At 39.6% G+C, this 14,417-nt stretch overlaps 1 protein-coding gene across 7 annotated transcripts in view; it reads left to right on the forward strand.

The window, feature by feature from the left end:
* parp4 (poly (ADP-ribose) polymerase family, member 4) overlaps positions 1-14,417 on the forward strand; it is a 140,713-nt gene that overhangs the window by 11,181 nt on the left and 115,115 nt on the right. For all 7 annotated transcript variants that reach the window (XR_006311927.1, XR_006311929.1, XR_006311928.1 and 4 more), the window contains exon 5: positions 4,730-4,808. Coding sequence is in view for 4 of the 7 variants with exons in the window: in XM_043691882.1 (XP_043547817.1) it covers positions 4,730-4,808 (79 nt within the window). In the remaining 3 variants the exon portion in view is untranslated. The remainder of the gene's footprint in view (positions 1-4,729; positions 4,809-14,417) is intronic.

Here is a 14,417-nt window from a genome sequence, read left to right on the forward strand (position 1 = left end):
AGCTGGAAGTTTGGAACTGCGGTGAGGTGGGGGAAGGGGAAATGAGGAAACTGTTGAAGTCCACATTGATGCCCTGGGGTTGAAGCTCTCTGCCTGTATTCCTGATGAAGGGCTTTTGCCTGAAACATCGATTTTCCCGCTTCTCGGATGCTGCCTGACCTGTGCTTTTTAGCACCACTCTAAAATGGTTTCCAGCATCTGCAGTCCACAATTTTGCATAGTTTAAAAAAAACCTTGTTTTTCCATTTAAAGCCATTTATTGCATAATATTATTACAAGTCATTCCTAACCCACATGTTTGCCATATCTGGACATTCTAGAGTTCACTCTTCTTTTACAGTTCCCAAGTTTCAATCATCTGTTGCAATTGCCAAAGGTATCTTGTTCCTCATTTGTCCTGGTTATGAATCTCCTTTACATATCAATGTTTTTGCTCTGTTGCTGGGTGATCTCACATTGCGGCTCCATTCTTAATGTTATTGCTGAATGTCCCATTTGAGCCTAAAGTCCAAAGAAAATGAATATTTTCCAGGATTTGTTTTTAATGGCTTCTGATATTTTGTTTCAAAAGTGTGTTTCATTCCGAAAATCTAATTCCAGTTAATTCTACGATCCAATCCATTTTTGACATCTTAAAATAGTCAAATAATGTAAAGGCAAGCACTGAATTAGGAATGAGTTGAAAAGTATGGTGCTGGAACAGCACAGTCAGTCAGCCAGCTTCCAAGGTGGAGGACATTTCAGACATAAGCCCTTCATCAGGAATTGAGGGTGTTCTCTCCACCTCCACCTCCAAATCCAAGCCACCTGACCTGGGGGGAGAACACCTTACCTTCCACCTTTTTGGACCCTCCAATCACATGGCATCAACATCGACTTCACAGGTTTCCTCATCTTCCTTCTTTCTCTGCCCCCCCCCCCCCCCCCCCCCACCCCATCCCAGATCCAACCCTCCAACTTGGCACTTCCCTCTGGAACTGTGCTCCTGGCCAACTTCCTTCCTACCTATCTGTTGCACCCTTCCCTCTAACCTATCATCATTAACCCCAACCTGCATCTACCTATTGCTTTTCCAGCTACCTCATCCCTACCTGCACCCCCCCCATTCTTGATGAAGGGCTTATACTAGAAGCATTAATTCTCCTGTTCCTCAGATGCTGCCTGACCTGCTGTGCTTTTCCAGTGCTCTCATCATCAACATCTGCAGTCCTCGCTTTCTCCTAGTCACTGAATTAGGAATGCCCAAATACACCAAATGCAAGATTTTAAAAATTCTTCCAGAGAATTTCTATCTTGCTTTCTAGATTTAACAATGTCTGACCATGCCTAATATACATTTTAATAGGTTATTTTCTTATAAACTTTATGCATAAATTTTATTAAAATTTCCAAACTTTCCTCCATATACAGAAGTTAAACCTCCGGCTCTCTGATACTTTATTCCTGATCTTGCTTTTTGTAAAAAGCAACAGTGCTATGTCTTGCTTCTTTCTTAAGAGTCATACAATCATACACCTAGAAACAGACCCTTCGGTCCAACTCGTCCATGCTGTCCAGGTCATGTCTCATGTCCAGACATCCACTTGATTTTTCCATTGAACATAAAGTTCAGCTTCACAGACATCAGTAGGAAGTCATATCCTGATACTTTACACTTGCTTTCATTCATTCTTCTTCTTCAACATTAACTCCAGACACAATCTTATGACCGTAAAGAACTTTTAGTTTCCAATACAGGGGAACCTCGGTTATCTGAACAAGATGGGCGAGCACTATTTTGTTCGGATAATTGATTATTTGGTTAATCGATTTTAAATGCCTTTCCTCTGGGGCTCAGAGTTTTTAAAGTCTGCTTCCTATTCAGGAGACTGCAGCAGCACACAGTCTCACCCCCCGCCCACCCCCCCCCCCCCAACTCCATCCAACACTGCCCTCTGCCCAACACCGCCCCCCACCTGTCCGCCCCTGCCCCCTCTTTGGGGCAGCTGGACTGTATACCAACAACAAGACTGCTGCTGCTGCTGCCTTTGTGGGGTAAGTCTCTAAATAGCACACATACACACAGCCACAGCCACACACACAAGTTTTTACTGCACCTTTTTGACAGGTTCCACGTTTGCCCTGAGGGGGGTTGAGGTTAGAGTACACCCCTGTTTAGAACTCCAGGGAAAGTGTGGGAGAGAGAGCGCGGGAGGTCAGTCATTTGGAGACGATGCCTGTTTAATCACTATTAGAAACACGTCTTTGATGTAATGTTTCTATCGGGACCTCAAGATCTCATTTGGATAATCTGATTTTCGGATAATTGGTATTCGGATAATCGAGGTTCCTCTGTGTAATCACTTTTAGACAACCCTTCTACTGTCAATTTCAAGCCAGTTGATGCAATAGAGACACCTTTTCTTTGTGCATGGAGATTATTATCTATCTGCTTATAGCTGCTTCACTGCTTTTCTTTTAATAGTCAGTTTTAAATTCTGTTTATATTAATTAAATAGCTGCCATGGTAGGATTGGAACAATTGGTCTAGACCTCTGGATTACTAGGCTAGTGATATTACCACGGTATCACCACCTCCCCAAAGCAGATCAGCTAAATAGATTTGATATTTTGAATTAACTTATTCGGTGATGCTATGACATACCTCTGAAGCAGCTGGGATTTGAACATAGGCCTCCTGGCTCAAGGATGTTGGTTCCCTACCATTACACCACAGGAGCTAATCCTTCTCCCTTTATAAGGAGAATATTTTGTAACAAACCTGTTCAGTGATGTTATTACACCACTCTGGAGCAGGTGGAACTTGAACCCAGGTCTCCTGGCTCAGATATATGGACACTGCCACTGTGGCACAAAAGTCTCTCCTTCCCTGTTTTTAATATTTTTTTCTTTTTTATATCCAGAATTGCTCTTACATACCACTGAATGTTTTTTCCCTCTTCACCAAATCACCCATATGTTTGTTTATTTAACCTATTTTTCTATTTAGCCTGTTCAGAGATGTTATTTCAAATATCTGGAGCACATTGGACTGGAACCTGGGCCTTTCGGTTCAGTGATAGGAACACTATCACTGCACCATAAAATGGTCCCAACCCTTGGGTACTTTTTCATCTATTTACCACCATCAGTAAACCATTGTGTTTTTCAATTGATTAACTTACATGCAAATATAAACTTGTTAAGGGCAACGCAGACAACCAAAGTTGAGTGAGAGGTAAGGAAGAAGCGGAGATTATATCGAATTGGATTTTGGAAGGGGTCCTTCCTTGTTTCTATCTACCAAGTCAGTCATTAAGCAGTTAATCCAAATTACTTGCTAACTTGTTAGTATACTAAATCTTTAATTATTGAATTTTGGAAATTGTCATTGTTTGGTACTTGTGTGGAATGAAAACTATGAGCCACTGTCAGCTCAAGCCTGAATGTTGTCTGTGTCTTGCTACATATAAATGTAACTGCTTCAGAATCAAAAGAGTCGTTTATTTATTTCATCTTTCACTCCTTTTTTTTATGTCTGTATGGTGCACCATTCCTATCCAGATGCAGATGATATGCTGTTAAGTTTACACCAGTCTTTGTTAGTGTTAGTGAAGGTTATCTCAGTACAAAGGGATCTTGATCAGTTGAACCAATGGGCTGAGGAGCGACAAATGGAATTTAATTTAGATAAATGTCAAGTGTTGCATTTTAGCAAGCCAAACAAGAGCAGGACTTACACAGTTAATAGTAGGGACCTGGCGAGTGATGTTGAACAGAGAGATGTAGGGGTTCAGGTATATAGTTCCATGAAGATTGTGTCACAGGTAGGTAGGGTGATAAAAAAGGTGTTTGGCATGCTTACCTTCATTGCTCAGACCATTGCATATAGGAGTTGAGATGTCATGTTGCAGTGGTATAGGATGTTGGTAAGGCTGCTTTTGGAGTACTATATACAGTTCTGGTGGCTCTGCTATAAGAAGGATAATAGTAAATTGAAAAAGGTGCAGAGAAGATTTATCAGGATGTTATTGGGACTGGACAGTTTGAGTTTAAGGAGAGCCTGGATAGGCTGAGACTTGTTTCATTGAAGTATAGGAGGTTGGGTGGTGACCTTTATAGATGTTTATAAAATCATTGGGGAATAGATATGATGAATGACAAAGGTCTCTTCCCTAGAGTAGGGGAGTTCAAAACTAGAGTGCATAATTTTAAGATGGGAGGAGAATGATTTAAAAGGGACCTAAGCGGCAACTTTTTCATACAGGGTGGTTTGTATATGAAATTAACTGGTAGAGGAAGTAATACATGCAGCTAGAGTTACAACATTTAAAAGACATTTGGAGAGGAACATGAACATGAATAGGAAAGATTTAGAGGGATATAGGCCAAATCTAGGCAAATAGGACTAGTTTAGTTTTGGAGTTCTAGTTGGCATGGATGAGTTGCACTGATGGGTCTGTTTCTGTGCTGTATGACTCTATAATTAGCCTCAAAGTTATGCCAAGAACTTTCTGCTTCCTTGTAGAGATTCAAAATATTTTCCAAAGATTTAACAGATAAAATCTTTAATTCACTTTTGGGGAACTGTTAGTATGAATCTGCATGAAATTGCACTGTCCTTTTGTGTTGGTACTCCAATCTACTATATCACTGTGTTTTTCAGCATAAACATTAATTTCAGTAATTTTTCACAAATTAACCAATAAATATACTCCATCGACCCCTTTTTTTGTTCTTTTCTCCACAGGTTTATTTCCACACATGACAGCAACATTCCTCCTTTTCCACAGGAATTTGAGGTGGCAAAGTATTCCATAATGGAAAAGGTTTGCAGTTAATTAATTCATTTTAATTGATTTCTTTTCATCTGTTTTCTTTTTTTTATGGTTTTGTTTTCTGTGAGTGATGGACAATTATATGTAGGTATTATTTACTTTACACACCATTAAAGCAGCAAAGCTACAGTGTATTTTAGAATCATCTGAAAAGCATTGAGCATGACTGTTGCCATCGTGATAAAGTAATGACTTTAGCCCACTTACTTCCCCTACAATTGGTTCAGAATGTTTGAAGCGAGTTGCCAGAACAATTATGTCTTATGTATTTAACTGAAAACACTTGGATTAGTGGTGCAATACATGGGAAAGGAAGGCAAGATGCGACACAGGTTACAACATATAACTCTGTGGATGAGTTCTAAATCACAGATTTGCAGTGTGGAATGACAGAGCAGAGAAAAGAATGACAGTAAAGAAGTAGCAAAATAAGAATCGCAGTGTATAGTCAATTCAGTCAAAGGTGTATTGGCACAGCATAGGGAGTAGATTGCTTGCAAGACTTCTTGGTTGCAGTTACATGACAATGAAAAAAGAATAGTATTTTAATAGTCAAACCTTATTCATATTTGTATATACTTTGAGTTTTAGTGATTTATTTGTGCCATAATTTGCAGTCTTTGGGAATCAAGGCATGTTTGTTATCTCAAAATTTTACAACTGCCAGTCAAAAATGAAGTTGTTTGATCTAATTTGCATAAAATAATTATTTGCTGTATAAACACTATACTGTTTTCACATTTCCATGGAAGAGTTACATTACAGAACAAATTGACTCTACAATTCTGCTGTATTATGTGCCCTCCTTGTATGTCAGTCATTGTTCAAGGCATGGGCTATTTTCAGTAATCACAATGTGTAAGCAACCATTATGCTTTTCATTATGTACCTGACATAATGGGAATTCTGCTGTAAGTAACTCATCTCCTGACTGCTCAAACTCCAGCAACATTCAAGAAGCTTGACATCATCCAGGAGAAACAGCCCATGGATTGGCAATCCATCTAACATGTTCAACATTCACTTCCTCTGTCACGAATACACAATGGTGGCAGAACTCAGTGTTTCTGTTTCTTAGCCAGGGTAGCCAGTTTATGCAAATAGGCAAAGTAGACATCCAGTGATTGTTTAATTGTCTTCTAATAACACACAGCCAGGCAAATAATCACGGAGGCAAGGAATTCTGGACTGTGCTGTGCTATTCTTGTGTGAATGGACTGCGAGAGAGTTTAATAAAGCTATTCATTCTTAATCGACAGTTTTTGTGTTGTCTTTAGCTGCAGTGGGAAGACTTGATCATGAAAACCTGACATAAATGTCATAAATTATCTTTTGTCTATGTCAAGAAACCAAATATTACAAACAAACCAATAACACTCTATTACTTTGTAAAGTTCAGAACAAAATGTGGATGTAGGTTTGCTCGTTAAGCTGGAAGGTTCAATTCCAGACGTTTCGTCACCCTACTAGGTAACACCTTCAGTGGGCCTCCAGGCGAAGCACTGCTGATGATTTCTACTTTCTATTTATATGTTTGGGAAACCCAAACATGTAAATAGAAAGCAGAAATCATCAGCAGTGCTTCGCCCGGAGGCCCACTGAAGAAGTTACCTAGTAGGGTGACTAAACATCTGGAAATGAACCTTCCAGCTCAGCGAGCAAACCTACATCCAGAACCTCAACCTGAGCTACAAACCTTCTCAAACCTCGCTAAGAAGAAAATGTATACTGTCACAACATGGAGGCATACAGCCAAAGCAAACCAGCCTTCCTATATCCTGTATTTGCAACATAGCAAAATTAAAATACACATTCACCCTCAAAATTGATCCCAATGGTTCCTATCCAGGCTGTTTTAAATAACCAGTACCTGACTTTGTGAATAAATGATACCATACATCAAATTTATAGCTTAAGCATAGTAATTAAAACTTTATTAATAACACAGTAGCTTTAGCAGAGCAAAGTTAAACAACAATGTACACTAATTGGGGGCGGCACGGTAGCTCAGTGGTTCACACCATTGCCTCACAGTGCCAGGGACCAGGGTTCGATTCCCACATCGGGCGACTGTCTGTGTGGAGTTTGCACATTCTCCTTGTGTCTGCATGAGTTTCCACCGAGTGCTCTGGTTTCCTCCCATAATCCAAAGATGTGCAAGTTAGGTGAATTGGCCATGCTAAATTGTCCATAGTGTTCAGGGATGTGTAGGTTAAGTGCATTAGTCTTGGGTAAATGTAGAGTAGTGGGGTAATGGGTCTGGTGGGTTACTCTTCAGAGGGTCAGTGTGGACTTGTTGGGCCGAAGGGCCTGTTTTCACACTGTAGATTCTATAACTCAAATTTATCTTATTTAAACTGATTTAAACCCAGGCCTCTTTGATTCTAGCCCCCATTCATGCAAAGACAGACAGACCTATATATAGACACAGTTCAGGGATAAATTAGAAGAGAAATAAGAGGGGTGTAACTGGTTAGTTTATTTAAGCAGTCTCCATGATCTGTAATATCACAAGAATGTAGGATTATATCTTGTTTGATTTCTGAAGACATGCGATAAATGCAAATAGTTTCCACTGTACGGAATAATCATTTAATTCTTATAATCTGACATTTTATTCTCTGAACTTTCAGGCAGTTAATAATGATAACTAGAGAGCAATCAAATCTCCATCCTGTAGGTTTGGCAGCCACAATCCTTCTGACAAAAAAGCACAGTTCAAAATCAGTTCAAACTTTGGTTTCTCTTTCTGTTTTTTCCAACATTTTCTTTGTTGGACCGCTTGGCACAATAACATCCTGTGAGTCACCAGCTAATATTCAAACATCTGTTTGAGCATAATACCTTTCTGGATTCAAAATGCCTGGAGAGTACTTTGAACAAGAATCCACCTCCAATTAACTTCCAGACCTAGCCTCATAAACAAATATCAGTTCATTTGTTTTTAGAAGGAAAACAAGCTGCTGCTCACAATCTAAAAGTTGCTTTCAGCTCACAGTTCATAGTCCCAAACCAAAAATGATTAAAATAAAAGTAGTGAAGGTCTCAACAACATTGAGTTTCACATAAATACGGTGTTTCTTCTCAAGGTAACTTCTGCTAATGTTGCAAATACTGTGTTAATTGAGTGTGTATGTTCCAGTTGTGAATAGGAACAGCTGTTATTAATTGGGGAAACGTTACAGTACATAAATAGCAACCAGTTTCCACCTGGGAAAGGATTGATAGCCTGTATTTATGCTGTACTTTATATACTAATGTAAATGATAGATCATCTCATGTTTCTCTGTTTGCTAGATGGATATAAACCAGATGAATCTAATTGATCAGAAATTCAATATGACAAACCACATAAATGTTATGGCTACAAGAGCAGTAACTCAGTTCCCGACTTCCCAAAGCCTTCCCACAACGTAAAAGCCACAAGTCAGTAACATGAAGTATCCTCATTTGCCTGGATGAATGTATTTCCAACCACACTCAAGAAATCCAACACCTGTTAGGTTCTTCTTTTCTGAGGTTCTACAACTGTAACATGCCAGTTTCTTTGAACAAGCAATATTTTATTAAGCACATTACAAAACAAGCTTTGGAGAAACCCTTGAACACTCTTCACCATGGTTGCGAAGCATGTACAGGGAAGCTCTCCCTGAACAAAGGAAACAGTCCTTCCTTTATACAAAACCTTTATACCACAGTTAGTAATGCTCACAAGACAACCCCCAGTCATTCCCACACAGTCACATGCCACTCAAGACACAATGTAATGCAAATCATCCCTTAATGGCCAGATCTGGTTTAAATTGTTTTTTTTTAACTACAGGGAATAATCAGAATTCCACCTATAATGTTCTTATTGATATCTGAATAGGGGATGAAAATGTAAATAGGCTTTTGAATGGCAAGGAAATGGCCATGTAAATGGCTCTGAATAGGAGGTAATGTAATTTCTTACAATCTATCATCTGTAAGGCAGAGGGCACCCCAGTCTCGGAATATCCAATTTCTTGCAGGTCAACAGAGCAAGTTAACTCTTTAATATCATAGTCCTTCCTTTTATCATTCCATGATAACCACATAGATGGCACTACAAGCTTTTGAAAGACTTTAACAGTCAGTATTTAAGCAAGTCATTGACTCACAGCATACAATAACTATAACAACAAAAACTACTAGTCCATACAGTAGATAGAATCTGCAGGATCCTCCCACATGGAAAAGAAAGTTCACAGGTAAAGTTCTTAAAACCACAGTCCTTAGTGACCACTCCACCCCCTCCAAGTCGAGTGGAAACGAGACAGTTGTCCAAAATCTCCTGCAGTAAAGTCCAACCTGAAAACAGAATCCAGTCTGTCCTTGCACACCACTCCATGAAGAAATCTGAATTCTTGGTTAAGGGTGTTAAATACTTAACAAAACGGACGAGACTTCCATCCTTGCGGAGAAGCTTCAGATGGAGGATACCAGCACATCTGAGTGAGCAGGGCCGCAGCTGAAACTGCAGGCTAGGTGACTGCAGCATTCTTTGCTGCTTCTGCTCCTGCTATGCTGTCAAATGTAAAAAAAGCCAACTGGCTGTTTTGACGTTAGCTTGATCAGTGAACTGTCATATCCCTTAAATTATCGATAGACAAGGTAAAGCTCATGTGCTTTAATGTCTGTAGGAAGGTTACTGACAAAACGTGTACAGAGCACTTCTTCACTGTTATTAGCTTCTTCACTTTTAGTGCTCATGACTAGGGAGCTGAATGAATTATTGGATCAGGTTGTGAAAGGGTGGTTCGAAGGCATGCTTTACCTGTGAATGGAGAATCTCTAGAGACGATGTTAGCTGCTGAAAGTTTCTTCGCATTTCCTCTCTTATTCCTTCCTTGTCAAGGTAGATACCAGTTTAAAGACAATCACTCATTTAACTGCACTAAATTGTTTCTGCCTATTTCAACATTCTTTGAAGTTTTGAAGTATTTTACACTGTTCACTATTTGTAATGTTATCAATTTTTATACAATGCATAAACTTCTAAATTGTACTGCCTAAACAATTCAGTCATTTATAAACAACAATCAGTGGTCCTAAAATCAAACCCTCGGGGGACTCCCTTCAGGTTATTCCAAAGTTATTTTCCTTTAACAAATTAATACTTGGCTAGTGTGAAAGCTGTAGGAAAAGTATTTCAAAAATCTGGAACAGCAAGAAAACAACAAAACATTTCCTGTGTTTAGCCATTGAAGAGGCAGTTTCAGCTCAGATTTAAATCTCAAATATTCATGGGAAACAAATGCAGAATATATTAAAATATGTTCTCCAAATAAAACTTTCCAAATAAAGCAGTCAGAATTGCAGTGACACTTTGGTCGAGGTTATGGAAGTTATTATGGCAGTCATGTAGTTAACTTAGTGTTGCAATGTATGCCGAGATCATCTTTCAGGGCTCCAGTAACAGATAATGGTAGTGCATTGTGATAGGTTAGTTAAATCATTGGGAGATGAGCTAATGCTGAAGATGTTGGTGTTGTAATATGCTAGGTTAAGTGTGATGGAGGGAACCAGTGTGGCAGACGATGATTAGTTTAGAAAGTTAAAGCAAGCCAGCATGATTGGCTATGCTAACATTATCCGATAAGCGCGGGACCAACAAATTGTATAAACTGGAGGAGAACAAAGAAATTGTGGGAGCCAGGAAGGACATTTTGCTGGCTCTCCCAGCTTTGATTTTGCAAGATTAAAGTTTAATTTCGTGAAGGATTTTCTGCGTCTCCTGGTAATTTTTTTATAGAACATTGAGTGATTCTTCCACAACAAGGTCAACATTCTATGAATTTGCAATATGAAAGGGGCCAATGAAGTCTTAACAATAATTGAGACAACTTAAACCTCAAATTCTAGTATTCTCTAAAATATTAACAACATCAAAATTAAAATGTAGTCTTCTTTTTGCATTAAAAAAAAGCAAAGATATTTTAATACAATACTCTCATCTGGCTAAGGCATGACCACTGACACAAATGTTTTTTTGAAACAGGCATTGTAGAAGTTCAAACAAATCAGAGGCCTAAATCAATTTGTTTTAAGGTTACGTGTTTGATAATTTTAATAAAGGACCTAATGTTGTATAATATTAATGTAAAAACAAAATCTACCCGATTGCATAGTCCCCAAAACACATTGAATTGAGATTACTTTTTCGACCCAAGTATTAGTACAACTTGAATTCCAGCATTTCTCGTTTTTTTTTCACATCCTCTCAATGAAATTATATTTATATAAAGAGAAAACCCTTGCAGCGACCTCACAGCACAGCAGTCCAAGTCACTCCCTTCCCCCGGAAGAAGTCGAGGCTCTCAGAGTCGAGTCCACAGCCCAGAAACTGAGACACCCACAAGAAAAACCCGGACAAAGCTCCCCGGCAGTCAATGCACTCTACTGTCAGGATCCGAGCAGACCGGGTCCACTTTCACCCCTTTTTCCGGTGACATCATGTGGTCCTAAAAGTACTTTGAAGGGGAGGTCTGGGGGATAAAGGTGATAACTTTAAGAAGTACCAAATTTTGTTTCAATGTTTTTCTTTGAAGTTCCTCATTTCTAACTTTTTTAATGCTCTGGAGCCTCAAACCTCTTGTCTGTAGTCTCCAGACCCACTTCAGGGTTCTGACCTTCATGTGAGGGATCGCCCCTCTTAACAACTAGTCTAAGGTAGGGTGATAGAGACAGGCTCAGCAAATATTCTCCATCTCTTTTTTTTTTAGCATTCTATGTTTCGGAGCCTCAAACCTCACCACTAGATGACTTTAACCCCCTCTTACCTACGGGACTTTAAACTCCTTTTAAACACAGGGGACCCAAACCCCAGTTAAACCCGGGGACTTTAACCTCTGAATGCCCAGTAACTTATGATTCTGAAAGCAAACTCGTTGGCATGCAAGTGCATAAGTTACCTCATAGATTCTGTCATAGAGCCAGAGGGGACGAGGGATTGACTGAGTGGAAGGTTAAGGAGACAAATCGAGGTAAATCTTATCTCGTGGGCCCATCCATCTCACACAACCGGCACTCATACGATCACTTATTCAGTCCATCTAGAAGCTCTGTGTATGTTGGAATCCCACCAAATGTTAGGTTCTTTTTTTCTGAGGTTCTTACACACTTGATGCAACTGTAACACACCAACTTCTGTGAACAAGCAAAATTTTATTAAGCACATTACAATACAAGCTTTGGAGAAAGCCTGAACATTCTTCGCCATGGAAGCACTCTCTAAACAAAGGAAACAGTATTTCCTTTATACAAATCTTTACAACACAGTTCTTAATGCTCACAAGATAACCCCCAGTCACTCCCTCACAATCACATGCCACTCAAGACACAATGCAGTGACCATCACACTTCCAGAAACAATATAATGCAAATCATCCCTTAATGGCCAGATCTGGTGTTAATTGTATTTTTTTGACTATAGAGAGTAGTCATAATTCCAACTATAATGTTCTTATTGATTTTTGAATATGGGATGAAACTGTAAATAGGCTTTTGAATGGCAAGGAAATGGCCATGTAATTGACTCTGAATAAGAGAATGATAATGTAATTTCTTACAATCTATCTGCAAGTCAGAGGCATCACTCAACACCAGGATCACCTGCTGTCTACATGTCTATCTCAGTTCATCATTTCCTGAAACGCTTGCCTGTACCTTGTTACATCTCACAATAACCCCATGCTCCCTATCCAGCACTATTGAGGTGTGCCTGATTTGTTTCCCACAGAATTGATCACCCTAGAGCCATAAAACTACAAAACCTCACGTAATGCTGTGATTCCTTAGTATATGTTAGATACAATTTATGTACTATTGTATGATTTTATGCTCTTTCAACTGTACATCCTCTGACCACTGAAAGATCATCTGAACTGTTGAGGTGTCAATATATCTGTTGTATTGCCATATGTTGCACCTTTGGTATTGTTGGTAATCTCTCCCCCTCCAGAACAGCACTTATGTTGTTCCATAAAAGTTGTGAATCAATTTGTTTTTTCTGTTTGGTGTGCAAACATTGTTCGCAACCCATGGTGAGGTCAGTGCAAGAGAGAGAGAGAGAGAGAAAGAAACTGACACTGCTTTTGCTGTTTGAATTCATGTATCACTGGACATCGGAGTGCATCTGGGAAAATTAACAAATAGTGCAATTCACAACTAATCTTGGAGGAACTGTTGGGCGAAGTTCACCGCACAGAATCAGATAAGTGAATTGTTGTTTTAAGTGTGGCCTACAGAAAGTCTGCAGTAGTGAGTAGAGTGGGTTCTTTCTTGATTATATGTTTTTTGGAGATATGTCTCTTGATTAAACTTAAAATATAAGCCATAACTATTAATTTAATCTGGGGCAGTGTTTGTGGAGGAATAGGATGGTGTTATTTTCTAGTTCTGTAGACTGTGAAGGAGCAAAAATGTTCTTTAGTAGAGTGATATGTACTTTGTCAGATGTGGGAGTTTAAAGAGAGTTCAAGGGTTACTGCGGATTATATCTGCCATAAATGCTGTTGGTTGCAAATCTTATCAGATTAAATGGATCGGTTGGAGAGACAGTTAGAAGCAATGAGGAATTTGCAACAGCAACAGTATGTGATGGATGGCAGTTGTAAGAAGGAGGAAAAGTCTCAGATACAGTCACATAGATGGATTAACTCCAGGAAAGGTAAGAGAGGTAGGCAGCTAGTGCAGGAGTCTTTTGTAGCTATACCCATTTCAAACAGGTATGCTATTTTGGAAAATGTAGGGGGTGATCGATTCTCAGGGGAATGTAGCGGGAACACCCAAGTTTCTGGTATTGAGACTGGCTCTAATGCGATGAGGGATACGTCGGGTTCCAAGAGATCAATTGTATTAGGGGATTCTCTAGTCTGAGGTACAGACAGATGTTTCTGTGGCCAGCAACGAAAAATCAGAATGGTGTGTTGCTTCCCTGGTGCCAGGATCAAGGATATCTCACAGAGGGTGCAGAATGTTCTCACTGGGGAGAGGGGCCAGCAAGAGGTCATTGTCCAGATTGGAACCAACGACATAGGAAGGGACGAGGTTGAGATTCTGAAAGGAGATTACAGAGAGTCAGGCAAGAATTTAAAAAGGAGGTCCTCAAGAGTAGTAATATCTGGATTACTCCCGCTGCTACGAACTAGTGAGGGCAGGAATAGGAGGATAGAGCACTTGAATGCATGGCTGAGGAGCTGATGTATGGGAAAAGGATTCACATTTTTGGATCATTGGAATTTCTTTTGGGTAGAAGTGACCTGTACAAGAAGGATAGATTGCACCTAAATTGGAAGGGGACTAATGTACTGGCAGGGAAATTTGCTAGAGCTGCTCGGGAGGATTTAAACTAGTAAGGTGGGAGGGGTGGGGAGGGAGGTGGTGATGATGTGGGAACCAGGGAGATAGTGAGGAAAGAGATCAGTCTGAGACTGGTACAGTTGAGAACAGAAGTGAGTCAAACAGTCAGGGCAGGCAGGAACAAGGTAGGACTAATAAATTAAACTGCGTTTATTTCAATGCAAGGGGCCTATTAGGGAAGGCAGATGAACTCAGGGCATGGTTAGGAACATGGGA

Source organism: Chiloscyllium plagiosum, chromosome 6 (assembly GCF_004010195.1).
Source record: "Chiloscyllium plagiosum isolate BGI_BamShark_2017 chromosome 6, ASM401019v2, whole genome shotgun sequence".
Taxonomy (NCBI): domain Eukaryota; kingdom Metazoa; phylum Chordata; class Chondrichthyes; order Orectolobiformes; family Hemiscylliidae; genus Chiloscyllium; species Chiloscyllium plagiosum.